We start from the raw sequence: 22321 nt of genomic DNA, 5'->3' as shown, positions 1-22321 counted from the left end.
TTTTCTTGCTTTCCACAGATTATTGTTCTCTGAAAGAATGAATTTGATAAAAAATGGATTTTTAAAAAAGAAATGTCTACCCAATTACACAATATTGTTTCATAGAAAAACAAATGGCATTCCTTTGAAATGTGTGAAACAGAAGCACCTCAGCCCCCAAGTATAATGGGAGCCCAAGTGATAACTTCACGAGGTTCATCTCACTCAACATACTAACCAGAGAGGGATGGCTTCTAACAGTATCTCCTTCATGACAAAAACAGTCATCTTCATGTACAAGGAATGGGCTTAATAAAAGCTGTCTCTAATTTATCTTGGTTTCAATCGACTCCATATATTTATTTTGGAAAGTGGATTTTATTTTTAATTTCTTTTATTTTATAGATCGGATCACTCGAGAATCATTACTTATTCAGACATAAAAACCACCCCCGGAGGTCTCGAAGGAGTGCCCTTCATATCACTAAGAGACTATCTGATGATGATCGGGTAAGTGTTGTGCATTTGTCTTCAAAACAACCTGACTTATCTGCTCTCTATATGATTGCCCACAAGAGCAAAAGCACTTTGCAAATGTGATTCTTCTTTATTATGATCACAATTATTCATCTGTGGTGTTTATTTCCACAGGGTTGTAGAAATTATACATAATAACTGGATTGGATTGAATTGGTTGAATTATCTAATAAATTATACACACACACACACACACACACACACACTCACAAATCCAGTCTAAAGGGATGAAAGTAAACATTGAAAATAAAGTGGCAGCTCTAATTAAAATGTTTGACAATACAATCAATCAACAACCTTTTATGTTATGCCTGTTATGTACCAAGCACTTCAATATCTGTTGTGGGGATGCCAAAGAAATATATGAGCCTCGCTGTTAATAACATTTCACTGTAATTGAAAATGACATCTTGCCATTTTAGTTTGGTTGTATAGAAAACTAGTATTTATGAGGGAGCTTTAAATCTATGTCTCATAAGTAAATGTTTTCCTAAGTATTATATTGTTTGATACAAAACATGTTATCTCTTTTTAACCTGGTTTGAATAAATATTCAATGATTAGGCAAAAGCACAAAATGTGTAGAATGAATAAAGGTAGATGATATGGGGATAATCTGAATGTATGTATAATAAAACCATTGATTTTTGAAGTCTGTTTTAAGGTCAGCAAACATTAATAGAAATGTTAACTATATTGGGAATATTGCAGTTTGCATATAAAATGTTGTCTTTTCTCGAAAATGTGTATACTGGTGGAAACTTATGCTGTCTAGACTAATATCTGTACACATGATTTCTGTTACCTAGGACAGGCTAGAGATTTACAAAATTTTTGTGAGAGACAGAACACAAACTTTCCTAGAAAGAAATGTATAAGTGAAAGGAAGGTGGTAGAACTGTTGAAAGTATATGGAATTCATAAACCCTGTGAAATAATTTGCTTTTTCATTTGTTCTGCAACTAATAGAATTTTTAAAAAAAGAATAAGACAGCGTTGGCCAGATAGTTCAGGTGGTTGGAAGGTCATCTCATATGCCAAAGAATTGTGGGTTCAATTCTCTATCAGGGCACATGTCTAATAGATTTCTATTCAATCTCCAGTTAGAGCACATACAGGAGGGTTTCTCTCTCTCTCTCTCTCTCTCTCTCTCTCTCTCTCTCTCTCTCCTACCCTTTCTTCTCTCTCTAAAAAACAAAAACAAATCAACAGCAGCATATCACTGGGTGAGGATTAAAAATTTTTAAGAAAATAATAAGACAGATATGAGGGTAGGGAATAATTGGGTCTAGGATACTACTGTTCCAATGTAAAATGTAACCACACCCTGATAAAGAATTCTGTCTCAAGACCACAGACAGTGGCACACGCTCATACACAACCATTATTGGCTTTTACTGGCATTAATGGCTAGAAGTGGGAGACCAAATTAGAGCCCAGAATACTACGTTAAAAGTTTCTTGTCCAGAGAAAACTTCCCTTCACCATCCCAAAACAGGCAGCTTATTATCTGTGGGCTCTGGGAAAAAGGACAATTTTCAGGACTCTGGCTAAGCTTAATCCTTGGGCAAAAGAAGAGAGACTTCCTTGTTTATTAAAGGCATGCCTGGCAGCAATGCACAAGGAAATCAAACTGACCTCCCTCCTCATCTTCATAGGAGAAAACTAGATAGAGTGGAGCATCCCTAACTGTTATTATTACTTAATCTCACTAAAATGAACAGATACATGAGTTCCATTCTTGAGATATTTCCTTAATAGTTGATTTAGGGGAGACATCTCAAGGAATAATGAAGAAGAGCTAAGAATGTACTCTCTAACATCACTTCAGAAGAAGTAAGTCTGTATGATCCTATAAAATTATCTCCAGAATAATTTAATTGTAGGAAAAAATCCTAGAACCCATAGAAGCTTGAGAGGATAGGTGGACTAAGTGATCTTTAATGCTGTTTCCAAATCAAAAGGATTATTTTCAAAATTAAGTGCATAATACCTATTATACACATAATAGTAAGAGCACCATTTTATTCTGTTCGACTTGGTTTGCTCTTATAGAGATTAATAAGGCATCTGCAGTCAGTGACACTGATCACAACTGTTTCCAACAATTGAATGTCAGAGTGCTTCTTTTTATATTCCATTTAAAAAATTGCTTTCGTCATTTTATTGCCTTTTTTTTTTATGGGGAATGATATCTTTTCAAATTAGCCCTCTGAAATGCAGCAACTCTCCATCTTTATAAGGCTGTTAAAGAAATCTCCAACTACAAGTTACTCTCTTCCTCAAAAATTAATTCTTATTCCCTAGCAGCCAGCTTTCAAAGACCAACTCAGAGACAGGCCGTATATTCAAAGCAGTGGGTATGTTAAGCCAAATAATTAAGCTTGAAAATATAGGCACTTTAAAAATAAGTTATAGTGACTAATTTCTAGCTCTCAAGTCCCTCCAATACTTATAATTGGTTTGCAGTATATTTTCTAATAGAAAATTCAGCCTTAGTGGATAGTTTTATCCTTCAGTTGCAAATTGTTTTTTATTTTTTATTTTTGGATGACTCCTAAGTATCCTCACATTAACAATATCCCAACAAACCCTGGGCTGTCATCATGGTTACCACAGAGAGGAGGATATGGCTTTGGGTAGGAAACAGTCTTGTTGCCCAGCAAAATAAGAACAGGATATTATCTGCTAAAGAATATAGCCACAAGGCAGCCCCTCTCCCTCTCAGGGCCTCCAGTATAATAGGATTATGCCGTAAATGTGGGGCAGGTAATTTTTGTACTGTCAGATCTCTTTGCATAATACATGAGACTAAATTAATGGTAAGAGTGCATGGTCAGTAGTGCTCATTCATCGCTCTGGATCTGTTTCTTATATTAAATACTCTTAAGGAGGAGGCTGAAACCCAGGGAGCCAGATTTGCAAAGACACAGCAGCTTCCTTGTCTTGTGTAACATTTGCTATTTCTACCTTTGTGTGTAATGGAAGAGAAATTAAGCTGTAAGAGCATTATAAAAACAGTCTCTGGGATCTCTTAGTCTGTTGACTCACTCCATGAACATGAACAAATTTTCACCTACAGAGTCCAGGAACCTCAATATAAAAAATGGGTATTATGGTCCATTTGCTGATGAAAGCAGGCTGAACTTTTACTCCCACTGTAATCACAGTGTAAATAATTTGAGGCAATCATCACTTCTCCTCCGCCTAAAGGTTCACTTGACTGTAATAGAGGAAATGTTCATCTCCCCAGTGGGCAAATCCTTCTCACTGAGCCGCCAGTTTGATCTGTAGTTAAACATAAACATTGTGGAGCTGCCTAAACTCTGATGGGAAGGGTATTAGGCCTAGTTAGAGGAAAGATGATTACACAGAGGTGGCTATTTGGCTGTTGATTTTTTATTTTTTGCTATAAAACTCCTTGTAGGTCATATGGGCTGAACAACAGTACGGAAAGGAGAGAAGTAAACGTTCAGTTCTGAGAGACTCAGCAGATAATCTCTTCAATGATCCAATGTGGAAGCAGCAGTGGTACTTGGTAAGTACCTGCAGGACTGTGTGTAGGACCCTCATTATTTTATTACATCTGCACAATAGATTTGTTTTAATGATGGAGAATTCAGCAGAGGGCTGTGTTACTTGGAGATTAGGGCTAATTTTGGACCTTCCATGACCTGGATCTTCTGTTTTACTAGTTGAGAGTATCTGAAACACATATCTTCAGCTGCTATGGTTGGCGGCAGGGAGAGGGGGGGGGGGGGGAGTTACCCTCATGTCTTCTTTTTTAAATTTTTTAATACATTTTTATTTATTTCAGAGAGGAAGGAAGAGGGAGAAAGAGTTAGAAACATCAATGATAGGGATCATTGATTGGCTGTCTCCTGCACGTCCCCATTGGGGATCGAGCCTGCAGTCTGGGCATGTGCCTCTGATCAGAATCAAACCTGGGACCCTTCAGTCTGCAGGCTGGCGCTCTATCCACTGAGCCAAACCAGCTAGGGCTACCTTCATACCTTCTTAAACTTACCTGGAGTAAGTGCATTAGAATAATGTCTTGCAAGTTAGGGATTCCAAAACAGTATTAATGCAAATAACAAATTTGGTTAAAGTTATTCTTGTGAACTATCACTCAAAGAAAACAGTAAACATGATTCCGTATATAAATCTCTGAGTGACAATTTTTACATGCTTACAGGTGAGAATTTTTTAACAAGGTGAGGAATACAAGGAAAGATAAAAGATATCTATTTGCAGATGTCCAGTTTTGCAAACCATTCTACCTTTAAGATAGTTACCAAGTCCTTACTGGTATGTGGGTGTTGCTAGAGTACAAAGTGTTCTCCCTTCTGTTTTGGTATAAAGCCTCCAGAGTAGTAATATATGTTAAGAATATTATAAAAGATACATTTTTATGATGGTCATAAGCTAAGGCTTAGACATTCTTATTGCATAGTGGACCACAAAGGGATCAATTCCTTTTGACCTTTTCTTAACCTAAGCATTACTTGCTCATTGAAAGAGTCTCGTTAGCTAACATTTGTGCATTTACTATATGCCAAATACTATTCTATACTATTTGACATGAATTAACTCACTTAATTTTTACAATAACATTATGTTGTGGATATAAGTAGTAGCAATTATGCCCATTTTAACAGATGAAGAAGTAGAGACACTAGCAAGTTGAATAACTTGCCAAAGTCATCTGGTTACTAGTGGCTCATAATTCAGAGCTCCAGAGGCCCTACTCTTAATAACCACATTCTATTATTGTTCTTGTGACTGACATAGAGACCTTCTTCCCCGGCTTTAGCCAACAATCTGTCTGTAGTTCCAGCCTCCTGTAACTCAGCTACATGTTGGTTAGTAAGGTCTTCCCTCACCTCTTTATGAGGTATATCAGCAGTCCCCTCATTGAAACTTTTGATTTTTATTTATAAACATCATATTGACCCCTTTACCAGAAACCTGGCATGCTTTTAATGTATTATAACTTTCTCAAATGCACGGGATGTGCTCAGGTCTGTGTTCCCTTGCTGTCCAGCTCTTCTCTCCTACAGTCCCACACATTTCAGAAATGCTATCTGCAAAATAAAAAAATAAAAAAATGCTATCTGCAAAAGAAATGCTATCCAAATTTCCTCCCACAGATACTCACTCCCTAAATCACACGTATTTGTAAATAGACAATTAAATTGCAAGTCCTGGTGAGACCACAACATCCTGGTCATTCTTGGTTCTGTTTTTCCTTTTAAAAAAGTTATAAAGAACATACACAAATGACAAGTGAACAAGACAATGTAAAGTAGGTTTGTTGTGGCAAAAGAAGCTTAGGATTTTGGGGAGATAGAAACATGGGCTATCACATAACGCTTAGGTAGAGGAAAGCCTGGAACATGTCATTATAAATTAAAGAAAGTTAGGGACAAATGTCTTCTCTGAAGTCATGAACCTCAAAGAGAAGGTCACAGAGTGATTCATTCTTTGGAGTGATTTTCCATTGGAACAACTGGGAAGAGCAGCACTCTGATGATTCACTGGACCCTATCCTCAGCTTTGTTTTTATTTCACCTAATTGCCTGCTTCTAAAGAGGAGAGTGACTTCAGAAAAAACAAAGATGGGTCACCAGCCTGTGGCTTTAGTTCTTATTTTGTAGCAAGGAAATTATGCCTTTACCAATACTTCCTTGTGTTTCTTTACCAGCAAGATACTAGGATGGCTGCATTCCTGCCCAAGCTGGATCTCCATGTGATACCTGTTTGGCAAAAAGGCATCACTGGCAAAGGAGTTGTTATCACTGTACTGGATGATGGCTTGGAGTGGAATCACACAGACATCTATGCCAATTACGTGAGTCTGGAACTGTCTACAAAGACACAGTTAGGGCTTTCCTTCCCTCAAACAAGAAGCTGCTCAGATGTTGGCCTAGGGAATGATGAGCCAAGGTTTTATCATTTCCTTCTCCTCCCTGGCAGCCCATATGAATTTACTGTATCAGGGGACATAGAAAAAATTATGGACATAGAAAAAAATCATATGTACTGGGGGTGGGAAAAGGCACCTACACCAAGTAAATGATTAAAAGTCATTCACACTCCATGTCATTCAGTATGGGTGACTTCAAATCAAGCCTGATGCCTGAGATAAGTCTTCCTCTTCACCTCCCTCATGAGTCAGCATCTCTCACACTATGAAGCTATATGAATAGGATGGCTTCCATGCAAATTCAAAGCGTGCATCACACAGTGCAAAAAGGACAAGCAGATAAAAGAAAGCTTATAAGAAGTGGGAAATAAGTAAATGAAAAGTATTTACTTAATTATTTATGAAGCTTTCCATAATAGCTCAGGCCTTCATTTAGATCAGCACTTCATCGTTAACATTGTCTCTTGTCTTTCTCTTATCCTTTCCACTTAGCTACATTCCACAGCTAAAAAGCAAAGGGGAGGGGTGGGGAAGAAAAAGAAGAGATAAAGATTAGCAGAAAGTAGAAATTATGAAAAGATATGAAAATACGGAGAATTGGCAGTAGTGGTGATAGAATTCCTAGTGAGAGATGTTTTAAGTGTAGCCATCTGGTTGAAAAGGGGGTGGGACCTGGAAGTCTGTCTTGAACTTCAAGCACACCCTCTTGAGTTAAACTACATGTTCACTTGGTATACCTGGGGATGCAGAAAGAGATGGCTGTGAACCTGACCCACCCTTTCCCACCTATAATCATAAGAGAGAGGAGTGTCATGGTGTTGCTAACTTGCTCGGTAGCTTAGTTAATTAAGCCAGTCAACTTCTCTGGACCTCAATTTTCTGGTTTGGGAAATGAGGTGGTTGAATTAACTGAACTGATTCCTCTGGTTTTCATATCCTATGAGTGTCCATGAGCTATTGGTTTGGTAACGTTCACTGAAAACTGGATACTAGCTTGCTTTTCTGTCTCTTCCTGGTTTATGGTTCTAACACATGATCAACCATTGGGCCAGAAACTCTGAAATGCAGACTTTCAAGCTGTCAGCTAAACTGGAAAGGGGTAGAAGGCTTGTAAAGTGCTGTGTCATTTTTTATGATTCTACAGTGTTATTTTTGTTGTTTTTACAGGATCCAGAAGCTAGCTATGATTTTAATGATAACGACCATGATCCATTTCCTCGTTATGATCCCACAAATGAGAACAAGTGAGTAAAGGTGGATTTGCTAGTGGAGTGGGGGGCTCTGGTGTAGTACTTTAAAGTGCCTTTATTTGAGCTCTCAGAACTATTCATGCAGAGCATCCTTAATCCCCGGGCCCCCCATCAATTGCACCTCTGGCTGGAGGCCTGGGCCTCCCTTTTTAGGGCAATCAATCACGGAACTCCCCCCCCCCCGCCCCCCTTGATCACTACACAGAGGGTGGTCTTAGCCTCCCTCTGCGGGGCGATTATGGGGTGATCTGGCCTGGTGCCAGTGGGTGTCATAGTGTGGTCGTCCAGAAGGTCATCTGGACAGTTGTTCTGCTGTTCAGTCGTTCGATTTGCATATTATACTTTTATTATTATAGATTCTTCCAACTCAGAGCTCCAAAGGCCCATAAGGAAGTAGCCCATATAAATGTACTTATTTTGTCCTGAGAACTCTGAGCTTCAGAGCATAGCCTGGGTCTCCCACATAGTACACAGTGATTGTAGAGTAGCCAGTTAAGTACAGACTTTGCAGCTAGATTGAGATCAAGTATTAGATCTGCCACTTAAAAGTTAAGTGACTCAGTAAATTATTTAACTTCTTTTGCCTCTGTTTTATCACCTATTAAAAAGGGATAATAGTAGTAGTAATATCTATTTTATTGGGTTACGGTGGGGATTAAATGAGTTTATATATGTAATTGGCTTTCATAGTGCCTGAGACATAAAAAAAAAAAATTGTATTTGCTGTGCTGGTGATGATGATTAAAGCTTCTCACGTAAGAATTAAGATAGACCTCTTTTCAGTGAAAAATCAGCATGACAAGAATATTACCATGTAAAAGGAAATAGCAGAGACAAGTCAATTTTCTGAGCCAGTTCAGAATCTACTATCTGAAAATTATACAATAAGCAACTATCTCTCAGGATCCTTTTGACTATGAACCAAAAATGTAGCATCCTCATAATTTTTCAGAGGGTATCATAAAAAAAATAGTTATCCTTCAATCATGTTGTCAGAAATAAATCCCTCAGGTTTGGAAAATGAATGCCCTATGTTATCTTGGCCGTATAACAGTTTGAGATCTATTGTCATTGGGCATTATGGCACCAAACTATCTGTGTTGCTGCTATAACTCAAAGATTAAGTAATATGGAGATTAAAAAACAATTTAACCCCAGGAATGCTCTAGCTTTAAGCAGTGCAAGACCCAAAAGCTCAAGTAACATATAAATAAGATTAATAGAAGCTGTATTTGAATTCTCCTCTGCAAATCAAACAAGGAATCACTAAATAATAAAATCTTAAAGGTGCAGGTAACTCTTACTATTAAGATGGCATGAATCTGTATTCATATTTCAATACCAATTACAGATTCTAGTTAAGTAACATATGTGACAAGGATATTTTAACCAGCATAATAGTAGTCTTTAAACTATCTTGTGGAATATTTTTCTAAAAGCCAATTTGTTTAAATGTCAGTTGCTACCATTGTTCTAAGATAACAGAGGGTTATTTTACCTCAGAGCCTGATCTAAGGAAAGAGAAAAGGCTACAGGTCTATAAAGAATGAGGTAGAACCACTTTGATAAAGTCTTCCTCCTTTTTCAAAGGATCAAGTGGGAACTGAGGAAAAGTGGAGGAAAAAATACTAACCCTTATTTGTAGCATGATCCTACTACAGCTTTCAAGAAAATGGTCCTCAATGTGTAAGGAGATATAAATAACAGGTCATGTCATATTGCATCATTTATAGGACAGGTGTACAATGCTAGGGATGTTTTCAAACGGGCTGATTCTGTTGGCTCAGATGAGAGATGTTGCTATCCTGGGCCCTGTCTCCCATACTATTTAAATATAAATATAGGCAGTGGAGACTATTGGGAATAGATTTCCTGGAGGATGACAACTGGATTTCTCTTTGTAGAAAGGCAAAGAAGGCTAATCCATCAAACAAGGCACCTTCTATGTATTCAATGTGAACACATTTCATAGAAAATGGGTTTGATGGTCAGGATAGTTTCAGTTGCAAGTGAGAGAATCCTAACTCAAAGATTAAATAATATCCAATTAAAAAATAATTTCACCCAACGGATGCTTTAGCTTCAAGCACTGCAAGATCTAGGAGCTCAAGTAATGTGCCATCAGGACACCAAATACTTTGTCTCCATCTCCTAGTGCTGCTCACCTAACATTTCATTCTCAATAGAATCTTGCCTAGCAACAAGATCCACGTGGTGCAGATGGAGCCTAAAGCTGAAGATTCTGAAAAAAGAATAGAATTCTCTTTATAGTCTGCATTAATCGAAAGCTTGTCTGGGAGAAGGAGCCTCGTGAGAGAAAAAGAATCACCAGGAGCGAGGGGAGGGCCATTTCCCAAAAGGGGAAGATTCAAGGAGGCAAAAAAGAAGCAGATGTTGCTGCACTAGGGAAGACCTTGCATTCCAGATAATTACATTGTTCTGATGCAGGATTCTTAGCCAATATGCAAAAGAAGCAGGACTATCATTTAGTGGGAAATCATCTCTGGTACTTTAAGAAAAAGAGATAAGTGAAACAGAATTATTTTGGATTACTCAATTAATTTTGGATTTATATATTTCTTACCAGGCAAAATTAATAGATGTCTAGGGTCACAGGTTATAAAAGTAGCTGGCTGACCGCGTTGCTCAGCACTAACTGACCCTTCTTCTCTTTTCCTCGGTGTCAGCATATCTGGTCAACAGCTCCTCCAAGGCACCAACAGCCTTCACAATGCTCCCGGGTGCTTGCATACCAGAATATGTCATCAAATCAACAAATTTACATGAAAATTTTCTTAATTTACAGGCCCTTCTGAGGTCAGGGCAAGAAAGGGCACACTTTCAGAACTGATGCTTAATGGTGGGCTTTGTCCTGTTTTATTATCTTTTTTTATGGTAAATATATTCTTAGAGAAGAAGGGACGTAGAGAGAGAAAAACATAGATGTGAGAGCAGAACATTGATTGGCTTCCTCCTGTGCGCCCCTAACAGAGGGATCAAGCCCACAACTTGGGCACGTGGCCGGACCTGGAATCGAACCAGAAACCCTTTGTGCACAGAATGATGCCCAACCAACTGAGCCATACCAACTAGGGCGGGCTTTGGTCTGAATTAGAGATGGTTATAGATGGATTTCCCCCCCCTCCAAATTCTCAGAAATCATGAATTACCCTTTCTGCCTGATTGCAAGCCCCATCTTATTCAGGCCTCTGGTCCCAATTAGAGTGTAGAAGTCTCCCGGTTTCCCAATTAGCCTGTAGTGTCCTCTTAAAATCTCAGACTTCTCTGAGTACCAGGAAACCCTCAATGCTTTAGTTTGGTGTGTGGTTAGAGGAGGAGGATATCTTGGGAGAAGACTCTGTTCTATCATATCCTACTGAGGTTGGTCCAGGGTAACCTAATCCAAAAATGTCCCCAGGAGGGAAAGTGAGAAGCCATTTCACTACCAGAAAGTATGGGCAGAAGCCACTTATTTGCAAACAATTTCTGAAAAGTGTCAGAGTTCCTCATAATAATATCCCTAGCTCACTTATTAGGTTCTTACTATGTACCAACCACTATTCTAAGCACTCTATACACAGTATCTCATGTGATCTCACAACCCTTTGAGGATACCACGGTCACACCACTAGTTAGTGGCAGAAGCTAAAATGTGGACTCATACACTCATATACTCTAGCTCCTGTGCCTATGCCCTTCATATGACACCTGTATTTCATCTAATGCTGATGGGAAGAAACCAGAGAAAAGGCAGACAAAAAGTTGACATAGCCGAAACCGGTTTGGCTCAGTGCTAGAGCGTTGGTCTGAGGACTGAAAGGTCCCAGGTTCAATTCCGGTCAAGGGCATGTACATTGGTTGTGAGCACATCCCCAGTAGGGGGTGTGCAAGAGGCAGCTGATCAATGATTTCCTCTCATCAACGTTTCTAACTCTCTATCCCTCTCCCTTCCTCTCTGTAAAAAATCAATAAAATATATATTTTTTTAAAAAGTTGACATATCCATGTACCATGGATTCATATACAGAACAAATGTTTGTCCTCATTTATGTTTTATAATTCCTATTTTTTTAATCTTCAGACACGGGACCAGATGTGCAGGAGAAATTGCCATGCAAGCCAATAATCACAAGTGTGGCGTCGGAGTTGCATATAATTCCAAAGTCGGAGGTAAAGCAGAGGGCTGTTCCTGTAGTTTTGCACTTAAAATATATATATATATATATATATATATATATATATATATATATATATATATATATATATATATATATATATTATTGATTTCAGAGAGTAAGTGAGAGGGCATAAGAAAAACATTAATGACGAGAGAGAATCATTGATTTTGCCTCCTGCATGCCCCCTACCGCAATCGAGGCATATGCTCTGACAAGAAGTCGAACTGTTACCTCCTGGTTCATATGTCAATGCTTAACCACGAGCCACACCGGCCAGCCTAGTTTTGCACTTTTAACTTGAATCTTGCATTACTTGGTGTAATTGAGGTGGGGAGGGGGCTTTCAATAACCTGAGGAAGAAATGGACTCCATACAAAATGTGCTGTAGAACTTGGATGCGATGTGCAAATGAATTAATAGATCTGGATTCCTAGAAAATGATAGCTGAATACAGGCCAATACATATGGGGAGGGGGTTTGATATGTTGAATAGCTTTTAAAACAAATATAATTTTCTCTGTTTTCTGATTTAGAAGACTTTCTTATTGTGTGTTTATTCAGGGAACAAGAGGGGGAAGAAATTCAGGCAAAAATTTCCCTGCCTCTGCATTCTGCAGTTCTTCATTTCATGGCAAAGAACAGTTTTTAAAAATAAAAAGAATACATGCTTGTTATATTAAGAAGCCAAAGGTTATTTTCAATAGCAAGAATTTAGAATCTCTAGTTGTTTGAGTCGGTGTTTTTGTGGGGAAACATGGTAGGTTTCATCAAGGCAATTAAATAAAGAAACTGTTTACAAGAGTTCAAAGGAAACCAACAAGGGCTAACAGATGTAGGCAGATGTTACCACCTTTAGCCTAAAGGAGCAAGTGGAAGGAGTCAGTGAAAACTGGAGAGAGAAAGCTGTGGTCATAGGAGAGAATCATGGGACAGGAGCTACAGCCTTGAGTACAACCACCAAGCTATTTCCAGACAAGAAGGAATCGGGGGAGTGAGTACCGCCCTCTCCCCTCACCCCCCAACCTCCTGCTGTGCCCTCAGTTGGTGGAACCCAGTGGGAAGACAAGAGAACCCATTGATGCAGTTCCTGTGGAAAAGGGTGGTGGAAACTGGATCTGAAAGAGCTCACAGAGACTGTAAAATAAATATCCATCTTGGCATACATAAAATCTCTCTCCCTAATACAGCACACTCATATTTTGTCATTCCTAATTACTTTGACACGAATACCATCAAAGTGCCATGTTAACTTGACAAAAATGAAGAAGTACAGATTATGTAATCACCTAGAAAAAGAATTCACTTTTTAAATCATAATAAACTAAGCAGCTATAGTTTATGAGGGAATCACCTGATCTCTTTATTTTATGAAGGAGAATCAGAAGCAAGGTTCTCGAGGTAATAGCTTGCGGCAGTGTAGAGCTAAAACACAAGACTTCTCATTCCAAGTCTACAAATTTTCTTCCATTACTCCACCTTTTGATAGTCTACCCCAAGTGCATTTTCATATAATAATTTTCATTTTTAAGCATCTACTGTATGGCCATCACTTATCCAACAACACACTATAGGCAGTGTATCCTGGAAGTTAACAGGACATATTTAGGTACTCAAGTCCTGGCTTCCCAATTTCAATCTGGGTGGCCTTGAGTAAGTCACTGTCCGTCTCTGACCTCCGTTTCTCCACCTCTACAATGGGGAGCATTATAGGACCTGCCTCAAATGGTTGTCGGAAGGATAGATGAGTTTATACACTTAAAGCCTGAGGAATGGTAGCCGCATATAGTATATCATCAATACATGTGAGCTGTTATTATCCCCACTTTATAGTTGAAGAAACTAAAGGTAGAGAGAAGTTAAGTGACTTGTTCCAAAATCATGCACCTCAAAATTGAGAGCTGGAAATTTCCCCCAAATGCATTTTTTAAACAAAATACATATAACTTCCATGAATAATGCCAATTACGTGTTCTTCTACCTGTTCTCCATTGTAAATTATAGTGTGAAAATCTGAAGCTGTGCACTCTGTTGCATTATAAGCCTGGAGCCAGGAATAACCAGGTAGCTTCCTGTATCTGTTTAAATTGCTTTTGCCTTCCTGGCACTTGAGTACATGAGTCTAATGATGGTGGCAGCCTGCAGGAAAGCACCAGGAGCTACCGCATCTGCCTGCCTGCTCCTGATGAAAAACGATTCTCCCTCAGGAACAAAATCCACGGCAATGATTTCATCTTTGAGGTTATTTAGAAGAAAAGGAAGCATGTTCCTTGAAAATGTTTCTTAGCAAACACATAAAAGAATGGCCTCTGGGTTATTTTTAATCAGTGCTTAGAAACAAGAGTTATTTCCCTATTTGTTAGTTTCCTATTGTGGTTAGACCTTTGCAAGCTCCACAGTTTCCCGTACAGAGTCATCTGTATGGCACAGGTTGGGCCGCAGCCCTTCGTGGGATAGTCATGAGCAGGTATATCAAAGGAGGGCTGTTTGGAGCCTCTTTCTAAAAGCTATCGTGTCACTTCTAGGTTATTGGTGTAGTGGAGGGAGGTGGGACATTTTGTAATCTATTCTCACCATGGCTACTACATAGCACATAGTTATCTCTAAAAAACAAACAAACGGGTAAGCAAGTTTGTGGAGGTGGTGATTGTATCTCTCTTTTGTGCTGTTAGCAGCAGGCCATAGGCATTTGGGACATCCAGTGGTTACCCTGCTTTTTACTCTTTTGGCAGTCCTTTAAAAAATAAATACTGAGAGCATTATATGCCATTCTACATGTACATGCTGACATCAACTTACTATTTGTGTGCTTTGCGATCCAGGCATAAGAATGCTGGATGGCATTGTGACCGATGCTATTGAAGCCAGTTCCATTGGATTCAATCCTGGGCATGTGGACATTTACAGTGCGAGCTGGGGCCCGAACGACGATGGGAAAACGGTGGAGGGGCCTGGCCGGCTAGCCCAGAAGGCGTTTGAATATGGTATTAAACAGGTGAGATGCTTCGCGCACACCACCTGCTATGACGCCTGACTGTGGCAATTATGAGAAGGGAAGAACATTTAGCTTATGTGGAAAGAAATGGTTGTCAATTTCTTGCAGTTGCTTATGATTTAAAATGCTTTCAGAGAGCCAAATCATTCTTCAAGAGGGATAAGGGTTGAGATCTTTTTCCCCATTTGGGTCTGACATTCAATAGAGCTTTATTATTCTTAAAACATATACTTTATTATATATTTTTAATATATATTTTTATTGATTTTATACAGAGAGGAAGGGAGAGGGATAGAGAGCTAGAAACGTCGATGAGAGAGAAACATCGACCAGCTGCCTCCTGCACACCCCCCACCGGGGATGTGACCGCAACCAATGTACATGTCCTTGACTGGAATTGAACCTGGGACCTTTCAGTCCGCAAACCAATGCTCTATTCACCGAGCCAAACCGGTTTCAGCTAAAACATATACTGTAAAGAAATACAGTGGTGCCTCCCATAACGAACGCCTCGCACAGCGAACTTTGGACAGGTTTTTCATGAAACCATCGGCCAAAAAGCAGAAAATGGATGAAGATGTGCAAGATTCGGTAGACTCTACTTAGTCTGTCTTAAAATTAAAAAAATGTGTGTTTTCTTAAAAAAAATTATGTTTTTAGATGTATCTAAATAAAAATATGTCATCTTAGCATATTTTTTTATGTCATCTTAGCATATTTTATGCTACAGAACGAATTATTTTTTTTAACATGTATTGTTATGGGAAAACGCGTTTCACATAATGAACTTTTTGCATAACAAGCTTGCTCCTGGAACGAATTAAGTTCGTTGTGTGAGGCACCACTGTACTCTGGATTATGTCCTTTCTCATTTTCCTGCTGTTTTGAATTTTCACACCAGATAAATTACACCCAGACTTCTTTCAAATGCTCTGAAAATGCATCCTTAAATATAACGGAGTGCTACTGCCCGCTCTGCACGTGCCTGTGAATATGTGCGCCTTGGGCTTATTGCATTCTCGCCAGTGTTCTGCGGCCTTGTTCTGCACTGGATGAAACAAAAGTAGAAACTCCGGAGAGCACACATTGAAAAATCACAGAAAGAGTAGCCTTGACGAGGTCCATTCAATTGAAGAAACCCTCTCAATGCAGCTGCAAAGCAGATCTGAATAATGCCGGATTTATTTTGTTCTGTTAGTTAGCCAGAAGATTCAAGCAGAAAGAAGGAGAAGAAGTTCAAAGATTCAAATGTGGTGACATAAAGCAAGGGAAGAGTGAAAAAGATGAGCAAGTGCTCAGGGCCAGATTATGAGTCTGCATAAAAAAGAAAGCAAGCCAGCCCTAGCGCTGCCCTATCCCAGAGAGGGCCCAGAGAAAGGACAGGCAGAGCCAGAAGCCCGGGCTTCATAATAGGAAGTCTCACAAGATTCCCAGCATTGAGGAAACAGACACGATGAAAACCAGATTGAGGTGAAAAAGACCAGGATAACTGTCTCAGCATGTATTTGCTGGGGATTTTGTTGAGGTGTGACAGTGATCCCAACAGATGATAATAGATGTGATAGATTCGGGTTTTTCTTTCAGGGGAGACAAGGAAAGGGCTCCATCTTCGTCTGGGCATCTGGGAACGGGGGCCGTCAGGGAGATAACTGTGACTGCGACGGGTACACAGACAGCATCTACACCATCTCCATCAGCAGTGCCTCGCAGCAGGGCCTGTCCCCCTGGTACGCCGAGAAGTGCTCCTCCACGCTGGCCACCTCGTACAGCAGCGGGGATTACAGGGACCAGCGAATCGTATGTGGCTTTTGTCTAACTCTCTCTGCGTAGGTAGAAGAGCATGACTTGCATTCGCAAGAATCCTTTGGGCGGTACCTTTGGTAAAATTGATTTGCTTAGGTGTGATGTCTTAATTGGGGAGACTCGTCCTTTGCTCACTTGAAAGGCTGGCATAGATTGGGAAGTTTTCTCTCTCAGTGATAATTATGCTTCTGCCTGGAAGATGTTGCCTCTCGGTCATTTTTAAACTGAGCTCTGAGAAGCCACCAGTCAGTCATTACCTACAGCCAAGACTCTAAATGTCCACTCAGCTTGTGGGATGCCTCCCTGAAAACAGCCTTAAAGGGCATCTCTAGATTGTAGGGGCTTTATCACCCTGTACTTGTAGATCCTTTAATAGCAGGGATGTGGTCTGACTTGCCCTTTAGCAGATGATAAAAATACAGAGCATACACCAGCTATCTCTCCTAAGAATAAACGACCTGCAGGAAAATAACAGGCTGAATTTCCCCTGAGGTGAACTTCTCAGCGTCTGAATAAGCAGCTCAGGAAGGGTATGTGCTCAGAGAGCATCCCCAGCCCACGTGTGGCTGTGCCTTCACTTCCGTGAGTCAGACTGCCAAGGACAATTATTGGATTTTCCTCCAAGGGCAGGATGAGGAAGGGCCACGTGGAGCTTTGAGAACAGAGAGGCTCTTTTAATTTAAAAATTTAAAACCCACGTTTAACTTCTGACACAGAAAGAGCCAACTAGCTCTTTTATCATATGAAAGAACAGGTCATTTAGATGACTAGAATTTGAAAAGTCTGTAAAATTCCTGTTAATAGCATCTCAACAAAATTGTCAGGATTACTGTCCCCTTCACACTGGAACACGATTCTGGAATTCTGCCTGCTTCTGTCAATTACTCTAATTTAGACAGTAAAGCTGTGGTCTCAATTGAAAAGCATTGGCCTTCCTCTCGTGCCCGCATCTTCAATTACACAAATAATAGTGATTCTTTTTTTTTTTTTTTTAATCTATTTTTTAGACAGGGAAGAAAGAAACATCCATGTAAGAGCGAAACATGGATTAGCTGCCTCCTGCATGCCCCCTACCAGGTATCAAGCCCCACAACCCAGGCATGTGCCCTGACAGGGAATTGAACTAATAACCTTTCGGTACACAGAATGACTCCCTCCCTAAGGACTGAGCCACTTCAGCCAGGGCTACCAAGGGATTCTGTATGGCGGGCATATTTTATTGCCTTGGAAAGGAGCATATCAGACACATTTTGCTGTTGTTCCTGTGTGTATCCAAGAGTTGCTTTTGAGAAAATGGTCCGCTATGCAATTCAGAATCACCATTTCACAGACTGTCCCTCCTCTGAGCTGCTCTGCTCTGAAGAAGGAGGCATTTTTCCAACTTTGTAAAGATCGCTCCTTAGGTAATCAGCCATAGAGACAGATGGTGAATTCTATTTGAGATGGTGGGCAATAAATAGCCTTTGTCTTGCGCAAACCTCTTCCTCAGCAGTCATCTCTGGGGGCTCGCTTGCGTCAACAGGTAAAGAGGGCAGCTTTGCTTCTGCAACCCTCTGTGGGGCAGAGCCACCATAACTGGAGAAATTCAGCTGTGCCAAGTGGGAAGCCAAAGGAGGTGATAACAGAACAGATTATTTTTTAATCCTCCCTCCCACACATGGACATCACCAGCTAAAAACCAGAGAGTGGGAGCCTTGGTGGGCGCCTTGTTAGTAATCCTTTGGCTCAACCAGCAGGACTGTGGTTCTTCAGGCAGACCGATTGGAGGTCTCTGGTTTCTTCCCTTCATCTCAGCAACCCCTTCAATTAAGCTAAAATAAGCCTAGATAATTCTTCACATTCAATAATATTGCGTAAAAATGCTTTCATAAGCAGGATCTCATTCCAGCCTCGAAATGTGAGTCAGAAAATGCCAACCTCATTTTACAGACGGGGAAACCAAGTGCCTTGCCCTTGGGATACATCTACTGAAGAGCAGTTTTAGAATTCAGTGCACTAGGTCTAAGTCTAGCATGCTTTCCATTTGGAAAAAGCACCATTTTCATCAATGTGCAGATGTGGACACTAACTCATGGGCATCAAATCATATCAACAGTGAGTGCAAACTACACACTAAACAGGTTTTGAACAAGTAGTTCAAGTGGCCAAAGTCAGAATGGCTTTATATTCTTGTACCGAAGAGGCAGTCAAACGTCAATCTGAAGGCAACAGGGAATTTTGCATGAGGCAGAAGTTCTAAATATGCCAGACCAAACACAATGGATCTGATGATTAATGGGCCGGCATGATTCACAGTGATTTTGAAACAGTCCTTTTTTTTTTTTACAGACAGCGTTTCGTTTGGGAATCTCAGAGCAGAAAATATTCATAGTGGGAGTACTTCATCCCCCCCCAAAAGGCACCCTGATGCCAGAATTATAGACAAGTTGCACGGAGAGGAGAGTGAACTAAAATATCAGCAGATGGCAAGCATTCGTCTGTGGTTTAGAGAAGGAAGCAGGGAATCCAATCAGCTCAGTTTCCTGATCATAACAGATGCGGCCCTCGGTGTGGTTTCCCCCAGGGACAGAATCACACTCCTCACAGGTTCTCCCATGTTTCTCTCCCCTCTGGCGCCACACAGACGAGTGCTGACCTGCACAACGACTGTACAGGGACCCACACGGGCACCTCGGCCTCGGCACCCCTGGCTGCTGGCATCTTCGCTCTGGCCCTGGAAGCAAAGTAAGGCCCAGAAAGCTTCTACTCACCGGTACTGAGTCTGTGCTGCCTCTCCCCCTCCTTAATAACATGTATTGTTTTCTGAATACATGCTTACAGCAAAAAGCTATAAATTAAAATAAACTCTCTTCCTGTTAGCATCTCAATGTAGATTTAGTACAAACATATCTTACAAAACGGGATCTTCATATATACATTATTTTGTGATGTTTTTAAATCCTCCCTATAATCGGTTAAGAGCATTTTCTCTTGCGTAAATCAATGTTCCTTGACCTTCAAAAACTCATGGTTTCCTCCAAGTTCTCCCACTCAGCTTCAAGGCCTTCTCACTTCTGTTTATTCCCACCAGGAAATACTTTATACAAGTAATTTCTGTGGGTAGTGTTAGGAATGATAAGTTTATAAAACATCCTTTTTTCATATTATATAATCCCAGTATTAGAGGAATGAGAATAAAACAATTTTTTTTAAATCTTTTTGTAATATCCTATTATATAAATGAAGATTTTATTGAAGTTATCTAATTATGCTTAAACACCCTTGTCCATAAATATTGGTTATCTCTAATAATTTCTGCAGGATAAACACTCCCAGTTGGAATTTCTGGGTAAAAGGGTATGAATGTTTCAATGATTTTAATATATATTGACAAGTTACTGTCTAGAAACACTATAGCATTTTATATTTCCACCAGCATTATATGTGTGAAACCCTTATTAAACCCTTATTAGAGCTACTTTTATTATATTTAAAAGTTTTTGCTATTTTGATACATGCAAATGGTATCTAATCTTCATACATTTTTATTTCATTACTAATGAAGCTCAGTATTTTATATTCTTTGGCCATTTATCATCTGTAATTGCTTGTTTATGGCCTTGATTTGGTTTCATGCCTTAGTTTAGTTTTGTTATTTAGACATTTACCTTTTAATTTTATTTATATATAATTTTAAGGTAATTAAGTTAATATATATATAGTTACATTTGCCTGTCTTTTTTTTTTTTAAGTTTCTTTCCTTTGTTTTTACACTCAGAAAAATACTTACAACCCCAAACTAGATTAAACATTTATTTATATGTTTCTTTTTATGATTCCTTTACCATATTTAAGTCCTCAATCACCCTGGAATTTATTTTAGTGTATGATGTTAAAAAGGGATTTAACAGCAGTGTTTTCCCTTTATAATAATGACCCAATAGTCTAATACTTAAAACAGAGGGGGAAAATCCAACTGTCTCACACTACTTTTTATTCGTTCTAGTGTTGTGTGGTGAGAAATATATAAGTGTCAGGTCAGGTGCTATGGTTGCATGATCAAGAAAGTGATTAAACTTTAAAATTACCATTACCCTGCCTACCAAGGAGTTTATCTTAGAAGAACATCCATGCTCTCTAGAGAAGACAAGGCAGTCTCCTCATGCCATATTCAGTAGATGAGGTTCACAGTAGCAAAGGAGAACACCTGGACTTATGCCACAGATGGAAGAGCCCAGAAGTTGCTAAGTCTTTGTCTAAGAGGATTAATCCAGAGTAGCTCCAGCAGCCCTGGGGCACCTGTGGAGCTATGATTTAGTCCCAGGTATCTCAGCTATGAGACAGCCACAGTGACTAAGCAAGACAGGCCTAGCAAAGCTCATACCAAGAGTCTACCTACTTGGATGGGCTGGAAAGATGTCTGGTAAGGAAAGAGCAAATCTGGGAAAAGCCTGTGCTATCAGCCAGTACACTGTGCTGCCTGCCATGGCCCTGGTGCAGAGGAAATGTTGAATGGTAGCTGATCATCCTCTCAAACAAAGGGAAGTTAATAAGATTGAGGCTGATAAAGGAACATCCTAACTCTCAAGTTTATGAGTCCTCATAAAAGATTCCTTGTCACAAGCAAACTACTTACTATGTTGCATTAATTATGAATTAGCCGGAGCACTGGGAAATGAGGAGAGGGAAGGAGAAAGAATAGTTTCTGGTTCAAATATGTATAGAGGGATTTTCTTCCCTAGAAGAGTGTTTCTCAAACACCAGCTTAGATCATAATCCCTTTTGGAGTTTTATGTAGTATGCAGATTCCCATGTCCTATTCCCATCAACTCAGACTCAGAAGTTTCTGGTATTTGGCCAAGGAACCCCCATTTTAAATAAGTGTCCTAGGAAGTTTGAATGCTAGTAGTTAGCTTAACCAAATGTTGAGAAACACTGCTATAAAGAGTTAATTTACAATTTTTTTTTCTGTACCCTCATCAAACTGTAATTGTGAAGATGTTCATTCTGGTACTTAATAGGCATAAAAAGGATAGGAATTTCTTCTATAAATGCCTACGGTACTATTATTGTCATGTAGTGAGTATATGTTAGAAAGATGGCAGACAATAACCTCAGTCTTCTGTGGTGAGAGCAAAGGAATCAGATTAATTTTTAGTAGAGAACACAAATTCTGTAGTAAAATACTGAATCCCTGGACATGTTTTGGAGGTATTAAATAAACAGATGAACCAATCTTCTATTTTCATTAAAGGCTGGAGAAAGGAAAATAAACTTTCAATGCTGCATGAAATCTCCGAATAAACCACATCAAAGAAATCCTTGACCCGGTGGGTTGTGAAATATTGGAAAGTCTCAGATTATGAAATCTTCAACATACTGGACTTAACAAGTTATAATTAGAGGCAGAATGAGGCAGCCTCTAGGACTCTTTCACTTTAGAATTTTGTTTCCAATTACTTTACCTACACCCTTCTAATTGGAAGCAATGCTTAATTTCAGTGTTTAATTCCACAACCCTTATTTTCTATAAACATATCCTTGGTTTGCAATCTAATGCAGCTTTAAAATTTTTAATTATTGTGGTGCTGTTGAGCACTAATTAACAAAGGGAGGCTGTCAGGAATGAAATGTACGATTATTAGCAGCTCCTTTTCATTTATGAAATGCAATCACA

General features: G+C 39.4%; 1 protein-coding gene across 1 annotated transcript in view; it reads left to right on the top strand.

Moving 5' to 3' along the window:
• PCSK1 (proprotein convertase subtilisin/kexin type 1) overlaps positions 1-22321 on the top strand; it is a 38341-nt gene that overhangs the window by 3351 nt on the left and 12669 nt on the right. The window contains exons 2-9 of the mRNA XM_084881944.1: positions 385-489; positions 3944-4054; positions 6221-6367; positions 7610-7686; positions 11774-11862; positions 14690-14862; positions 16447-16659; positions 19289-19389. Coding sequence (XP_084738070.1) covers positions 385-489; positions 3944-4054; positions 6221-6367; positions 7610-7686; positions 11774-11862; positions 14690-14862; positions 16447-16659; positions 19289-19389 — 1016 coding nt within the window. The remainder of the gene's footprint in view (positions 1-384; positions 490-3943; positions 4055-6220; positions 6368-7609; positions 7687-11773; positions 11863-14689; positions 14863-16446; positions 16660-19288; positions 19390-22321) is intronic.

Source organism: Pipistrellus hanaki, assembly GCF_964339955.1.
Source record: "Pipistrellus hanaki genome assembly, chromosome: 4".
Classification (NCBI taxonomy): Eukaryota; Metazoa; Chordata; class Mammalia; order Chiroptera; family Vespertilionidae; genus Pipistrellus; species Pipistrellus hanaki.
This window is presented reverse-complemented; position numbering and strand designations above follow the sequence as displayed.